Source organism: Sciurus carolinensis, chromosome 4, assembly GCF_902686445.1.
Source record: "Sciurus carolinensis chromosome 4, mSciCar1.2, whole genome shotgun sequence".
Classification (NCBI taxonomy): domain Eukaryota; kingdom Metazoa; phylum Chordata; class Mammalia; order Rodentia; family Sciuridae; genus Sciurus; species Sciurus carolinensis.
The window spans coordinates 36,991,117-37,008,032 of record NC_062216.1 but is presented as its reverse complement, the minus strand read 5'-3'; the positions used below and the strand labels follow the sequence as shown (position 1 = coordinate 37,008,032).

Sequence of the window (16,916 nt, the reverse complement as noted above, 5' to 3'; positions counted from 1 at the left end):
ACACACTAAGTGGAAAATCATGAGAAAAACTAAAAGACATGAAAAGTAAATAATAGCAACCTTACAGATGTTCATTGTTAAAGGAAAATTATTTACGATTCTTGTTAAAGATGGGAAGGTGGACTATACTCAAGGAGAAATCATTGTGATAGTTCTAGGGATCCACTGCAATAGGATCTTGTGGTGGGAAGCGAAATTAGACTTGATTCCAAAACAAAAACAAGGATGAGTGGGGATGTATAGTCAGTCAGTGTGATGGGGGTAGGGGCAAAAGATGGAAAATTGCAAGAGGAAGCTTCAGGGCTAAAGGGAATTCTAACTAGGCTGACTCAAAGGCTTCTTGCTGAAGAGAGGTGGGCAAAAATATTGAAGGTGGTCTAAAACCAATTGTGGGAGATTTTCCCTAAGCTGACTTTTCAGGATTCTTGTTCATCCTGGACTCAAAAGGTCAGAGAGGGAAGCCTAAAGTCAGGTCTAGTCAAGCAGGGGGCTCAAAGGAGTCTGATTCATCTGAGGGAAGTCTTTATGATCATTGGTTATAGATACAATGGACAGATCTTCTGCTTCTCATGGGATGTGAAGGACACCCATTTCTAGTGCTTTAGAAATACAACATGGTGTAGAGGGTTACTCACACTTGCTAAAAAATTTTCTGGTGTTGGGCATTACATCAGAACACACTTGAGTAAGACTTTAGGGAATAAAAAATGAACGCATCCTTTCCTGCTTCTTTCCTATAGCTGTTCTAGGTGTGGGAGTTACTCCATGAGCTCTCTTGGTGAAAGGCAGGCACAGATATTAAAGGCCTCCAGGGTTGTCTTTGGAGGAAGAAGAACAGAAACAGACCTTCCTTACATCATACCTGAAAACCCACCTGAAATTTGTGCTTTGTGAGGAAGTCAGGAAAAGTTTCTGCTAAAGCCTTGAGCCGAGGGTCCAAATAAACAAACCATAGCAAAGCTCTGTTTGGAAAGCACACACCACAGAAAATTCAAGAGTTGCAGTTGTATAAAAATAGATATGGGTCAGGCAGGAATATGGAGATGAGCGTTGGTGGGTTGCAGAAGCGAGTACATTGTGTTTTGTTTTGTTCTGTTCTGTTCTCTCAGTCATCACTTCTACCCAGGCAGTAAAAGTGTGTGTGTGTGTGTGTGTGTGTGTGTGTGTGTGTGAGAGAGAGAGAGAGAGAGAGGAAACCAGTCTGCATAAGAGCAGAATTAGATTGTTACAAGCACAAACTGCCAACCTCACTATATTCATGGAAGGAAGGTCAGTTCAGCTGGAAGAGACGATTGGGGACAGATGGGATGAGGGGCATGAAGCTTCCTACTGGCTTCCAGAACAAAGGGATACCTCTGGGACAGGAACAGCATCTGTGCTTCTGCCTTTGAAGGATGCACCCTCCTGTTTCAACTCAAGGCCAATCCACAAGAAGAAACCAACTCTCAAAGGAGTCTGAGGTGACTTTCTTGTTGAACGGCTCCACCCTAGCAAAATTAACTGGGAGAATGTCCCCTCTCTCTCTCTTTATCTCTCTCCCTCTCTCATTCACATGCCCATGTAGTCTATTTATAACTAGTTCTATGATCCACAGGAAGTTCCTCATTTCTTCCTAAAGAACAAAGAGAATTAGGATACTTTGGGGTTCAGAGTGCTGGGTATGAGCATTGAAAAGAAGAGGAACCTTTTCCCAAATGATATTGTGGGGTTTTGGAGATCTGTAAGTACTTTAACAATTATTTTTGGTTGGTTTCTTCTTCTTTGACTGCAAGACCTTGTGAAAACGACATTACATGAGGCCCCTGCTTATATTTGGGTTCCATTTATGTCACCTAAAATGGTCCAAACAGTTCAAACTCGAAAGCAGAGATGCCTACACCCTTTGCATTGGTTCTGTCTCCCTATTATTACCGCGTCTGACATCCTTGCCCTTCTGGTCTTCTTCTGATTGTATTTAGTGACTCTGCTTTGGTCACTGACCTCTGTTCTGTTTTTCTCACCCACTTCCAACTTTGCACCCTTGAAGTTTCTGTGCACAACATCTCCAGGTGAGATACCTTCCCTGCACTCGGGAAGGCGATAGCACCTACAGGGAAAGACGAAAGGAGACACTCTCCAGTGGATAGTGTCGTGGTTCTCTTGCCCTGTGAAAGGATGAGGAAGCATTCTTAGGATGATAAAAGTTTTTGACATGGAAGGTGATATTCCGAATAAAAGACATCAGTAAGAACCTTTATCCATGAGAGGGGCTTCCTTAACATTATTAGACTTTCAAATATTAAAAATGATAATAGAGCTGAACCAATAGGAAGTATGTCTCTACTTAATGACTTAGTTAGAACATACTAGAAGTTATCTTCAGCAACATGGGTGAGGAAGGCCCTGAGTCTCAGGTTGAGGCTCCAACTTGGTCTGCTTCCCAGTCTCAGGAGGTCTATCTCTTATGCAGAGGACTCTCTCTCTCTCTTTTGTTATTATTTGTCCTCATTAGTTATACATGACAGCAGAATGCATTTCTACTCATTGGACACAAACGGAGCACAACTTTTAATTTCTCTGTTAAACACAATGAAGAGTCACTCCATTCCTGTAATCATACATGTATATAGGGTATTAATGTCCATCTCATTGTACCATCGTTCCCATCCCCATACTTCCCCCCTCCCTCCCCCACTCTGCCCAATCCTAAATTCCTCCATTCTTCTCTTGCCCACCCCCCATTATGGATCAGCATTTGCTTATCAGAAAAAAAAAAAAAAAACATTTGGCCTTTTGTTTGGGGGATTGGCTTATTGTACTTAGCATGATATTCTCCAACTCCATCCACTTACCTGAAAATGCCATAATTTCATTTTCTTTAAGACTGAATAATATTCCATCTAGGTTGGTTCCACAATCTAGCTATTGTGTTTATAGCTGCTATAAACATTGATGTGGCTGCATCACTATAGTATGCTGATTTTAAGTCCTTTGGGTATAAACCAAAGAGTGGGTCAAATGGTGGGTCCATTCCAAGTTTTCTAAGGAATCTCCATACTGCTTTCCAGAGTAACTGCATCATTTTGAATTTCCACCAGCAATGAAGGAGTGTACCTTTTTCCCCACATCTGCACCAACATTTATTGTTACTTGTATTCTTGATAATCGCCATTCTGGCTGGAGTGAGATGAAATCTTAGAGTAGTTTTGATTTGCATTTCTCTAATTGCTAGAGATGTTAAACATTTTTTCGTGTATCTGTTGATCAATTGTATATCAGAAGACTGTCTTGAGCATTAAACTATAAGCCACTTGAGAATAGGAACCATTTATTCAAATTTGAATCTTTACCTATTACAGCTTACAACACATAGGAGTGTATGTTTAAGAGCATTTAATAAGTATAAGTTGAAACGCCTTAATCCTTGGGGAAATTGCTCAATGTTTTAATTTAATTTTAAAAATTTATTAGTTTGCATGCAAATTCTTTAATCAAAATACAAAATAATCCTACAATTTTGGGTAAAAACCATTTTGTTTAGATCTTTGGGCTTTAAATTCAAACCATGGTTTGTGGAAATGACTTGCTTTCTGTGATGAAATAAAATGTTTTTCCTTCATGTTATTTTTGGCGTACAGATTGTATTTTATGGTTTCTCTTTTTCTAAAAAAATAAAATAACGGGGGAGGGGGCAAGAAGAAACAACAACAGCAAACAAACAAAAAAAGCCACTTTGATTAAGCATAGTTAGGGAACTCGGGGAAGCGTGTTTCATCCTGATGCCAAATGACGCGCACTAAAATTGCAGCAATTTTTGATGCACTTGCCAATGTTTGTGTTATTTTTACTTTAAAGATGTAACAGATTGCTCCAAAATAAATAATTTAAGCCTAACGTTTCAAAAGAGTCCAAGCGCTTGCGTCTTTCACTTCTGGCTTCTCTTCTGTGCCCAGCAAAACCAACCCTCGTTTCTATAGAACACGCCATTTGGAGGGCTGTTTTCTTGCTTTGTTTTTCAAAGTCGAACCTATTTTTTACCCTTCTGTTCCAGATGTCATAGGTTGTATGATGGTTTAGCACTGAAGAAATAAGTCCTCTTATCCAAGGAAGGAGAAAGATCACTGATCTTGCGGGAGGGGGTGGAAAGAATGCCATACTTATTTAGATTTAGACCTCAAGTCATGAACAGAAGGCCGGACTCAGCACACACTGTCCTCAGTGTGACTTCGAACAGCTCAGACTTCACAGGTTAGCTTCACTCAAAGTGACCCCACCCCCAATCAGTTAGTGGAAATGTCACCGGATTGTTTGCCTTTATGTCTAAGAAGAAGTCTCTATAATTAAAAAAAAAAAATCAAAGCCAATTATTATGCTGTTCTGAATTTTCTCAACAAACAGGAGTAACCTTTATAATGAGAAACAAAGATAAAAATGAAAAGAACCAGGACAATAAACTGACAGCTTTGTTTTCTCATTAATGTAGGGCGCCATTGTGAGGTCCATCAGATGACTGGAAACTACATGTGGGATCCCCAAACCAACAAGTCTTTTGACATTGGTGTCAACAGAGACAGCCTGATGCCTCTCTGGTGGAATGGATCAGAACCTCTGTGGGTCACTCTGATTAAAGCCAAAAGGAAGGTCTACATGTACTACTGGCCAGGTGAGTGTGTTGACCTTCAGGTCTTGTCAAGCTTCCAAATCTCAAAACACCATGGAGTCTCTGAGGGAAAGCAATGCAGAGTTCCTGTTTGAGAACAAAACCGTGGTTTGAAAAATGAGATCTGATGAAATATGTCTTAAAGGCACAATTTGTTAAGTTTCATTTTTGTACTCTCAAACATCAGACCAGATACAATGTCATTTTCTGATTCCCTTGGCTCAGTAGTACTGCTTCAATATGTTGTGCTTATCTTTCACTTGCAAAATTTTGGATATGTTGAAGAGATTGATTATGGTCTCATTGACCTTAACAATATAATCTGGTGTACCATTTCTCTAGATTTTTGAGGTCCCCTCCAGCATGGGAAAGAGAATTCAAAGCACTCACAACTTTATGGTAGTGCAGTAAATGAAGTCCCTTTGTGTTAAGACTCCTCCTGCACATCCTAAATCATTAAGAGACTAAGTTATTCTAAATTATTTTACTGCACTGAGGTAAGTGGTCATGCAAACTGCCTTGGCTGTTGAGAAGTCCTTAGGATTCTCTCATCCTTCAACTTTTATTAAGGATGAGAGGATTTAGAGCTAACAAAATCATCAACTCTTTGTCTCCCCAGTGGTGGGATTCACTCTTTTGGTAAGTGATTAGTAATTGCACTTTTCCATGCACATGGCTGTGGACACTTTTTCCTTAATTCTTAGTGCTGTTATACTTTTATTATGGGCAAAGTTATCAAGGAAGGCCTAGAAATTTTAAGGGATAAATAAAAAGCAGCCCGGTAGGAGACGGGGAGAAGTAGCTGGGGGGAATCTCACTAGCTTGGGTCGGAGGGCAGCATCAGCTAAAAGAATTGTGGGAGTGTGATGGATTATGGGGGAGGGTGGATTGTGATGGATTAAGGGGGAGGGTAGCTGGCAGGGATAGGAAAGATTGGTAAGAGAAATGAGTAAGCACAGGCTGAATCACAGATGGCCCACACTAAGGGTGTGGGCCTTCAGCAGGTGTGCAGAGGATGCTGTCTGGAGGTGGTCGCAGGAGAACTGCTCAGGCCACTCCAGAGGAGCACAGAACACAGACAGATGGAGACCACAGAAAGCAGCCCCACCCCCAGGCTGTGGTGGGAATCTTGAAAGCTGCCGCAGAGCAGTGACAGGCATCCATGGGTGTGCTCATGAAGCTAGAGCTGGCTGTGGTAAGCCAAAAGTGGGCAGAAGAACAAACACAGGCTTGCTTTGCCCGTGAAGATGGTTTCTGAGGGACACCTGGGATTCTATCCATAGCAGTCACCTAGGCTGACATAAGAAGTTTTGAACAAGGACAAGATTTAGGAGGACTCTCTTATCCCAAATGGAGACTCCATTTTTCAAGGAGTTGGATGTTAGATTAAGGAAGTTAATAAGTGCATGGGTCAAGTCTTATGAGACTTAAGCAGAGGAAACAAGTTCATGGTCAAGCCTACTGTGATGAGGTCTGAAACCAAAAGATTTTGCTGCACTGTGAGGTCACTCTCAGAGGCATGATCACTCACAAATACAAGAGGTCACAAACATAGGCATAGGAGAGAGAATAGACTGGACATATTGCCTTAGAGACCACCTTAAAACCAATGGAAGAACATCAAGATGAATATCTTTGTAAAACCATAAGGGCCACCTTCCAAATCTGGTTAGTTTCACTTTACCTTGAAACTTAAGTTCTTCATGTTCTGAAGATCCCTTCTCCCACAACCCCTCTCCACCAACACTCCACGTGCCTCATCCACATGCGATCTGCTGCTGGTAGACTTTTGCAAAGCCACAGGTGCCAATTCTATGGCAAGATGGTGCAAAATATTAAAGAGGGGCAGTTACCATATCCCGAACTTCTCTCTGCAATACTACAGAGCATTATGCTTTCTCTGGTCTTGGAGAATCTGAATGTATATATCACGAGTAGCTAATACATCTCAAAGCTAATTTGCATGTAAAATATCTCATTGCTTCTTCAAAACAGCTCCTTAAGGGCAAGAAGGTGTCAACCACTTCCTTTGATTCACAGTTCAACAGCCAATGTGATGTGACAAAAATGCCTTAAGATCAGTTGTAGAGTTAAACAATCAAGAGGAAAGAAGCTAAAAAGATAGCCTCCTAGACTTTCCTTGGTGACCTAAATGAAGACTCACTAAAGATCTAGCCATGTTGAAGTCTCGACAAAAATTGGACAAAGAGTCTCTTGTTTCTTAGATATGGTCTAGGCCCTCGAACTGGATACCAAAGTATAAGGCTCTCTGAGAGTGGACTGTCTCTGCGGCCCAGTTCAGCCAGCATTGCCCTGGTACCTTTCATTCTTACTGGTTATTGGCTGATGGATCCATGGTCACTGCTGTCCTTTCTCTCTCAGCCTTGGTCCCCTCCAGCCTGGTGAGTGTTCCCATTTGTCCCTGAAAGATTAAGTGAAGAACAGTGGCATCCTTTCTAAACAGGACTTGGTTTCTTTTTCTTTTTCAATCCTCCCCTTCCTTCTCTACTCCCCACAGGACATTGTACAGACCTCTAGATGAGGCCTGGCAAATCTTCACTGCTCCAGTGAGCTGTGTTATGACACTGAGTCTCGCCATTGAGTCAATATTTAGAAGTGCAATTTAGAAATGGCAGTAGTTCAAGTCGTCCTGTCAGGTAGATAAAGCAGCAGACTGAAAAATTAATCAGTTGTGAAGAGTTCAGCCTACCCCGCCTCAAATCTTGAGACATTTAATATTGTCAACAGATCTTTCAAAACCCCACCCAATGGTACCATTGAACTACACAGGGAGAAATGTGCCTCGGGAAATGATCCCAGGTCCTAAACCAGACAGAAACTACCTAACTGGGACCTGGTAGTATTCTGCAAAGGATAAGACCTAAGTATGTGTTGTTCACTGACTTTATTCCTCAATGCTTTGACATCCTTCCAGTTTGATGTCAAAGGAATTTTTCATGGGGCAAAAGGAAAAGCTTCAAATATCTAGTTCTTACTGGAGAGCAACTTAAAGCAGAGGAAATGCCCTTGCGGAAGGAGGAGCTATCAGAGAATAGGTGAATTACCTGATAAGCTGAGGAAAGAGTTTGAGCTCTGTGGACCATCAGTGTTGGCAGTTTTTAAGTGTATTCTCTCACCTCTCATAAAGTACAAAAAAGGGTGGGGATTAAAAAATACCCAACTTTTAAGAGTCTGTGGTTAAAATTCTTTGGCATTCCAATTCTACATCTTTCATCATGCATTTTGGAGTGTTAACTCCTTACAGACAAGTAGTTAGGAAGACTTGGATGCGAACACTCATACATCCTATGGAAGGTGTTGAGTGTGGGTCTGAGCTCTTTCCCTGGCCTCTTCCTGTCCTATGCAGGTGTTTAGACCAGTAAGATGCCCTCTGTGGAGAGAAACACATATTGCCATCTGACTTCCATTCCATACTTTCCGGAATGGGCTGGGTGGGAGGTTAACAGGTGGGAATCCAACTCATTTCCTATCAAGCTTAAGTTGTTAATAATCAAGGAGATTTATCTGGAAAAACAAGAGACACATGTTAGCTATTATTCAAGAATTATGGATCATCTATAGCTTCTTCCTCTTTCCTGCAATAGTGGATCCTTTATACCCTTCCATCAGGCTGACCTTAGGTTCATATACTTAGGCACAGGGAAACTTAGCCCAAAAGCCATTACAAAGGTATGAGTCAACATTATAGCTAAGTCTTTGACTCTGTGAACACAACACTAAACCTTTGAACTGGATTTTTTAAAGCAGATATTTGGCAATGCAAATAAAAAAGATCTTAATTGTCACCAAATCATCAGTTTGGCATTAGACTTTGAGATCTCTGTAAGAACTGGAAGGAAACTTACTGTATATTTGGTTGGTTCCAACATTTGTGAATCAAAAACTCCTTTAGGGAAATCTCAGAGCTGGGGGTGTAGTTCAGTGGTAGAGCACTTGTTTAACATGTGTAAGGCCCTGTGTTAGATCCCCAGCACCTCAGAAAGAAAACCTACAGATCTCCATTCCAGAAAATATATCCACATGCAAGACACTATCATGATTTGGATTGCCAAGCAAGTTTATATACAGTAGCACACATATACCTATGCTATCTGATTAATTTTGTTTTTGTATGATGTAAACATGCTTTAAAAATCATCAAACTATCAAATGAAACCTAAGCTGCTGTAATTAATGTTGTCTGGCAAGGGTAGGCTTGGGTCAAAATTCTGTAAGATTCTTGAGGTTGAAATCCCACTGCATCATTTGCTTTGGCAGTAACTTTGGCAAGTTCTGCATCACTGATGCTATCTGTCTGTGTCAGCAAGAAAAAGATTATGAATTCACATTGCAAGTGTGAGATTGTCTTAAAAAAAAAAACAAAAAAAGATCTTCAAAAGCCTTCTGCAGGATTTCTAGGCGTCAACCATTTCTGCTGCAGAGAAATTGAGGAGGTGTTGCCACCCTGGACTGCTGGCAGCAGAAGCAATTCTTCCAGCACTTTGAAGTTTTCATAGCTGTCCAATCACATCCAGTCTCCTCTCGCAAAACAGTGTCTTGGTCAAAAGAGCTCATAGTCTTTCAGTAGTGTCCATTATGTTGATTAGAAAGTCTTGCAGAGAAATCCAGGGATGAACTTCTGTTCTTCCTAAATCATGACAAATCTACTCTCAAAACATCTTTAAAGGGTGTGACTCAAGACCACGGAATGGGCTCTCAGAAGATAACCCTGAGCTAAACCAGATACACTGCACCCCCCCTCCTGAGAACTTACCATCCAGAGATGGAGACAGATAATAATCTAATACTTACCCAAATAAAAGTAAAAGCACAATTATGGAAAGGATAATAGTCAAAAGTATATTATGGAAAGTATAATAGTCAAAAGTATATTATGGAAAGGATAATAGTCAAAAGTATATTACATTGTGACATCATATAATAAGGGGTCTGGTTTCATCTGAGAAGTTAGGTTTCCCTGGAAAATGATGTGAGTTAACATCTGAGAGGGTGGTGAGGAATGGGGATAAGGGAAGGAACAGGCATCTGAGTGCTGGTCTTCTAGGACCAGCATGTGTTAAGGTCCTAGCAGAGATGAGGAGAAGCATGGAAGTTTCAAGGAACGTAAAGAGAAGAGTCTGGGTGATGAGGCAGAGAGCCTGAGGACAGGGGAGGCGCTCTGAGCCACGCTGAAGAATGTGTTCTTATGCTGAGAGAAATGAGAAGTCACTGGGAAGTTTTAAGGAAATGACAGAAGTACACTCCATCTCAAAAAGTACTCTGGCTGCCATGTGGAGAATGGAATGCTGGCATCAGAATAGATAGATGAGGGGTGACTGGCCAGGCAGGAGGTTACCACGTGAACCTAGGGGAGAGATGAGCACAGCTCAGACTATAGTAATAGAGGTGGTGAGAAATGGCTGGATTGGAGACATATTTAGGAATTAATTTGTCAGGATTTGGTAATGGATTGGTTTTGGGAGTGAGGGATTGGACAGGGATAGGTAGGACACTTGATTTCTGGTTTACAGAACTATATGGATGATAGTTCTGTATTGAAATTGGGAAAATTGAAAGAGGATCAATTTGGAAGCAGAAGAACATTGACTCTGAGTTGACCTTGAGGTGTTGAGTCAGCAGATCTGGGGCTCAGAGAGAAGAGCTGCAGGTATAAGGCTGTGATTTGTTGGAGAGTTGAGGTCAGGTAAGCTGGATGTGGGTGTGTCCCCGGGGAGGAGTAGTTATGAAAAGGTGCCCTGACACAACCTTGAAGAAATCTAATTTTTAATAACTAGATGAAGGAGGATAATCCTGTAAAGGAAACCAATTCCTGCAAAGGAATCTGCTTCTTCTGAGAAGCAGGAGAGAAAAACAGGAGAGTTATGAAAAGTATAGTGAAAGAAAACATGTCTGATGTCACCCCACAAGGTGGTATCACTCTCATCCGTGTCATGGAGAAAGTGACACCAGGTGAAATCTGTTGACACTCACTTATTACAGAGACCAAAAGAATATGATTTCAAGAGGAGAGTGGTCATCATCAGAGTTTAACCTCACTGACCATTACGCAGACTGCAAAGAGAGGACGGAATTTATTAACTGAGATGTCACTGGCAAACTCCGAATGTCGTAGCTGTTGAATTTCTCTACCATCTTCCAAATTAGATGAAAGAAACACCCATAATCATAACCTCAGGATATCCTTCAATTTCTACCTGTTGCAATGGAGTCCTGTCTTCAATCATGATCATGATGATTGTGTATCAGCTACTACTGGTTTTAAAGAAAGCATTATAAAAAATAAAATTTGCATGATTTCTTTCTACAATCTTCAATTAAACAGGAAAAATTATGAAAAAGTATCTCTTTTCATTCTAGTTAGTGAATCTTTTAGGAGTTTTTAGGCACATTTCCTCAGGAAGAAGTAGTGAGTAACCACACAACAAGGTAGATGATGTGGTTTTAATAGACATGAGAATAGATTAGATTAGATTCTATATATTATAAATTACAGATGTAATATTCACATACAAATGCATTTTATATATAAATGTAAGTATATAATAATAAAAATAAATATAATTATAAATAGTATAATAAATATAAATAAATTATAACAAATATAATGAACCTGTATTCCTTATGTATTATAATACATATATGTATATCTATGTTACTATACACAATATATAATTCATATGTTATATCAATTATATTATGATAGATTTTAGTAGGGTATTCAGTGTACACATAGAACAGATTCCTAGGGACATTTAGAATAGAAGAAAAAATCATGTGTTAAGGTTCAAAGACAAGTCAAGTAAGGGCGCATCACATTGTGGAACTACAAAGAGTAAATAAAGTTGCAGCAGATTGAGGCAGGAGTGAAGTGTTATAAAACTAGAAACATCCAGATTTTTAAGCATCTCATATACTACATAAAGGGATTTGGGCTCAAGGGACAGTGTGTATTAGTAATGCAATCATCAATTGAGAAAACAAACCCTCAAACCTCAGTGACTTAGTCCAACCAAAATTTATATTTTACCCACAAAGAGTCCAAAATGGATATTTCTGATCTGTGGTTGACTTTCCTTCAAATAATGATCCAAACACCCAGGCTCAGTCCATCTTGTAACTTCACCGCCATTAATTTATGGTTTTGAAGGTCACACAGAGGATGAAAGAACATAAAGGATCACATGTAGAGGTTTTTTTTGAAACATACCTGAGGCACATCTTTTCTGCTCTCATTCTGTTGGCTAGAATGCTATCCCATGGCTGCATTAACTGCAAGGGAGGCTGGGAAACCTGTGTGTCCACGTCAAATGAAACACATTTGGCAATAGGTTTGCAGTCTTGGGTGCCATAGATGGTTTACTGAGATGTATGATGATATGCTTACATATATTGTGACCAGTAATCCAACACTGTGAAGAGAATTATTCTATTTTTAAGTAAAATAGTAATATTTTATTACTATATATTGAGGTGTATATTGATGTGATAAAAAATATTTGCCACTGGTGGAATTATAAAGGTTTATGTATTTTTTGCTTGTCTTTATTTTTCTAAAATTTTTTGTAGCATTGGTTTTATGGTAAGAAAAGCAACTCAGGTAGTTACAATTAATTTCCAAACATTCTAAATGTTTTTAGACATCACTAGTCAACCCCTAGGAACATGTACATTTACATTATATTAGGTATTATGAGTAATCTAAAGATCATTTACAGTGAGTATAGGTTATATGCAAATACTATGCCATTTTACATGAGAGTCTCAAGCATGTGTTTATCCTCTGGGGAACCTGGGAACCAATTCCTTGAAGATACCCAGGGTTGACTGTATATAAAGAAACAAAACTCTTTTGATCAAATTGGTGTGTTAATTCAATTCTTTTCAGTCAAATTTATTTCAACTCAACTGCATATTACTCCATATATTCTTGGGTGAGTAATTTGTTTTCCATGGGTCTACATAGAAGAATAGCCTGACATTCACTGGAGAACTTCTACAGGAGGTTTTCAATTCGTATTCAACTCCCCTTAGCTTCTCAGTCATGCCTCAGGGGCTCTTGCGTTGGAGAGATGGGATGACCAGGCCCCCTTTGGCAAAGGAGTTTCCTCTGAAAAAGAAATTTGGAAATCAACTGGCCATATTGTTCATTGATTGTTTTATTCCATGACCATTTTCTTGGATGGCTTGTATTCCAGATACATGGGATACAGATTCAATTTGTCATACACCAGCCAAGAGAATTCTGGGATAGGCCATGAGGGCCAGTAAGGATAGGAAATGAGATTCTCAGGGAAGAGATGGACAGAGGGAGACAGGTACCAGGTCCATAGAGAAGGGGAGGAGAACACAGCTGGACTGATGTCTCAGGGTTTGGGGGGCAGAAACCAATGGCCAAAGTGAACCACACCCAAAACCAATGCAGAGGTGGAACTTCTTGACCCCAATAGCACAACCACTAAAGTGGCTAGTCCAGCAGAGCTGACTTTCAGGTTATTTACTCAAGGATTGCAGAGAGATGGCTTTCAGGGCCACAGGCACAGCACTCTCTTCCTGTTCCAGCTGTTCCTAGGAGTAGCTCAGAACCACTTGAGAAGCCAGGGAGACCAGGAGACCCCATCAGGCATGGCGATGAGGGCATTTGTAAGGACTAGGAGATTACAGGCCCAAATGGGAGGGGTGGCAAGGAGTTCCTCCATAGGGGCTTGAATTCCAACAACCCAAAGGAACTCTGAAGTACAGGGATTGTTGGTGTTTTGCATCCTGAGGAGTTCAAGTCTGCTGTGATGCAAATAGCAAGAACCCACCTCTCCAAGAAGAGAAGCTTTGGTCAGGAATACCATGTAGTACAGAAAGTCAAGATGGCGCCCTTTGTGGGGAGCACAGAGTCACTGTAATAATTTTGCCCTCAAGATTTATGTGATCTTTGGGAATGATATATAATGGGGGTGGGGGGTAGGGAGTGAGAGAAGAATAGAGGAACATTGGATTATGTAGAAGGAAGTGAGAGGGAGTGGGGTATGAAAAATGGTGGAATGAGACAGACATCATTACCCTATTACGTGTATGATTACATAAATAGTATGAATCTACATCGTGTACAACCATGGAAACGAAATGATGGACCCCATTTGTATACAATGAATCAAAATGCAGTCTGTAAAAAATTTAAAAGTAAATAAGTTTTAAAGAAGAAAGAAATTGGTATCACAGGAAAAAAAAAAAAGTTTATGTGATCTTGTAGCCTGTGCTTTAGCCATGAAAACGCTGCTGCAAGCTTATGTCAAGGGGCACCCAGGAGCCGTTAGCAGTAGTGTTCATTCATTCCTCACCCAGTCTCATGGGAGGAGTCTAGTCCCTGACCCTGGGCCAGATATTTTTCCTGATTTCAAATTAACTATAAAATACAGAGATTAAAACCTACCTTTGGCCTCATTAAGCAGAGACCCAGCCTGGGGGAAGCACACTTACCCTCTCGCCTTGGTTTTCTTTTAGTCTCTTTATGCCCAGTGGGTCATTTTTGGTTGTGTTTTCAGAATCTACTCTAATGGATGAGCTTCCTCTTATCCAATTTGTCTTCTGCAGCTTGCTCTCACCTCTGTACATAAGGTCAGTCTTCAGGGGTATCCTGTGCCCCCACTAACACACCTCCCTCCTCCAGAAGAGAGCTTCTGCTATATTGCCATAGGTCTCCTTTCCCCAGGGGGCCAGGCCAACCCTGGGGAAAGGGTCTCAGAGATCAAAGGCCATGCTTTCCCCCAAGGACTTGTTCCCACAAGCTCCTGCTCCTTAGATGTATTTTCCTGGAAAAGGTTACGTGTTTCTATGAGAGTTAATTGGCTTAGCTGTTTTAATAAGCTCTCCTGAGACATGTATTCAACAGTTGCACACCTGTCTCACATCACATAAAATGCAGCTCACAGGAGTTATTGTTACAAGATGTGTCAAAGTTGGCAAGCGAGAGTTACACTTGGAAGGCGAGACCTGTGCTCTAGGAAGTTCAGAGAAATGTGATTTTTATGGGCTCAACTTGGTGGTCCTTGGAGAGTGTCGCCAGAAAGCAAGGCACATTCAGGAAAAGAGTATGCACCGTGTGAAAGTACCAGAGCCAGCAGATCTGATGGCTGATGGACAGGGAGACCTTGGGACATTCACTTCTCCTGTCCGAGGCTTTTGTTATCTCTGACGTAAAACAATGTGGTTTGAGGTAGGCGGCTGGGTATGGCTGTGAAGCTGTTAATTGCACAAGGATGCCACACATATGGGGCACTGTGCACACCATAGACATCATAGATTTGCATATTTGTTTGGGCAATTTGGGGGTCAACGGCAGTTCATTGTTGTTGTGAAAAACTAAGTCTATTGAAATAATTTTCTGATGGATAGAAGTTAAGTGCTTTGAAGAAAAAATGCCTCCAAAAATTATTTTTTGCACAAAGGTGCATGGGCATAAGGGTGGCCCTTGTTGGTTGTCCTTTGAATTCCCTCAAACTCTCTATTTCCTGCTCAGGATCTATTTACCAGGTTGTAAGAGAAGCAGGAGGTGAGAATACCCAGCAGGAAGGTAGACTAAATGAAGACAAGAGTAGGTCCCAAAAAATGAATGTAACACAATTCCATTCGAATTTTCTTAAGAATGATGAGGAAACAAAATGAAGTTTAGGAAGAACACATCCTCAAAGGTGTCCTAAAGCCAAAATATGATTGCCTGGTCACCGCTGTTGCTGATCATGTCCTCACAACCCTAAGACAGAGATTCAGAAACCTGTGTTTTCCTAAGTCATGCTGGGGTGACCTGTAATCACCTCAGTGGACCAAATTCCACACTCTGTAAAGTCATGAAAATGACTGAAGTCAGCAGCCTAGAGGCTGAGCAGTCCTCGCCCATGTTGGCAGATTGAGACTGTGGTAGGTCCAGGAAAGGGGCCCACAGGCTCCTGATAAGAGAACTGCCTCATGGATCCACATGATCCTTGCAGTTAGCTAATTTCTATCAGAAAAACTAAAGAAAACAAAACAAAGTATCCACTCAGATTTACTAGGAATAATTAATTTTGCTCTAAAACTGCCAATTCAACTTGCTCCACATTCTAGTACACTGTCACTGTCCTTTCTTGCTGGCTTTCCTTTGCCATTTATTCATTCTGAATTTTAATATTAGCAATAAGGTGAAATGCTTTTCCATTTGAGATTTCATCGAGGAGAGATCATTCTAGACAGACAGAGCAGAAGGATGCACTTTATCCCAGTCTTTCTCTAATTGGGTACTGATCCAGTTCCTTCCTGGGGGTGCAGGGAGATTCATAATTTCCATCCAAATTAATGGTGTCTGTAGGATTTGCATTTGGACAATATCTGATGGGTTGAGATACTATCTTCTCACCCCATTGTCTGGTACTCTGAATAGAGAGTAAGCTATATGTCCAATTGGTTGTGCTGTGAAGGTTCTTTCTCTCTCTGCTCTGCTTGCAGAACTTCAGTTGTGAGATGACCCCAAGAAGTCAGTCACATCTCATTTGTCACATCCAATTCCCAACAACAACTTATACTCTGTTGCTTTTTGGATATTATAGTTTCTGTAGAATAGAGATACTACTCTCTCCTTTTCTGCTTCAGAGGTCTTCAAAGTGAATTCACAAGAATTTCTAGGAGCAAAAATAATTAAAAGGGAATAGTTTTAAGACCTCCAACTTTCATGTTTATTGCTAAAATTACTCTAACTGAAAACATGTCCTTTTCCTATTTTACATAAGAAAGAATATCTTTCACCCCTCAAGAATCTCATAAAGGTGCATTTCTGCCACTGTTGATGTTATGGTTTGGATGTGAGATGTCCCCCAAAAGCTCACATGTGAGACAATGTAGGAAGGTTCAGAGGAGAAATGATTGGGCTGTAAGAGTCTTAACCCAATCAGTGAATTAATCCTTGATGGGATTAATTGATTTGGTAGTGTGTGGCTGGAGGAGATTGGAATTTGGTCGTGGCTTTGGGGCATATGTTTTGTATCTAGAAACTCTTTCTCTCTCTCTGCTTCTTGATGATGTGAGCTGCTTCCCTCTGCCACGCTCTTCCACCATGATGTCTGCCTCACCAGGAGCCCCAAGAAATGGAACTGGCCTTCTATGAACTAAGATCTCTGAAACTGTGTGCCCTCAAATAAACCTTTCCTCCTCTATAATTGTGCTGGTCAGATAATTTAGTTACAGCAGCAAAATAGCTGACTAATACAATTGATATAAAAAATATAGAAACCTCCAG

General features: G+C 40.6%; 1 protein-coding gene across 1 annotated transcript in view; it reads left to right on the top strand.

The window, feature by feature from the left end:
* Positions 1–16,916, top strand: part of Enpp6 (ectonucleotide pyrophosphatase/phosphodiesterase 6) — a 116,744-nt gene that overhangs the window by 49,107 nt on the left and 50,721 nt on the right. The window contains exon 2 of the mRNA XM_047547977.1: positions 4,463–4,642. Coding sequence (XP_047403933.1) covers positions 4,463–4,642 — 180 coding nt within the window. The remainder of the gene's footprint in view (positions 1–4,462; positions 4,643–16,916) is intronic.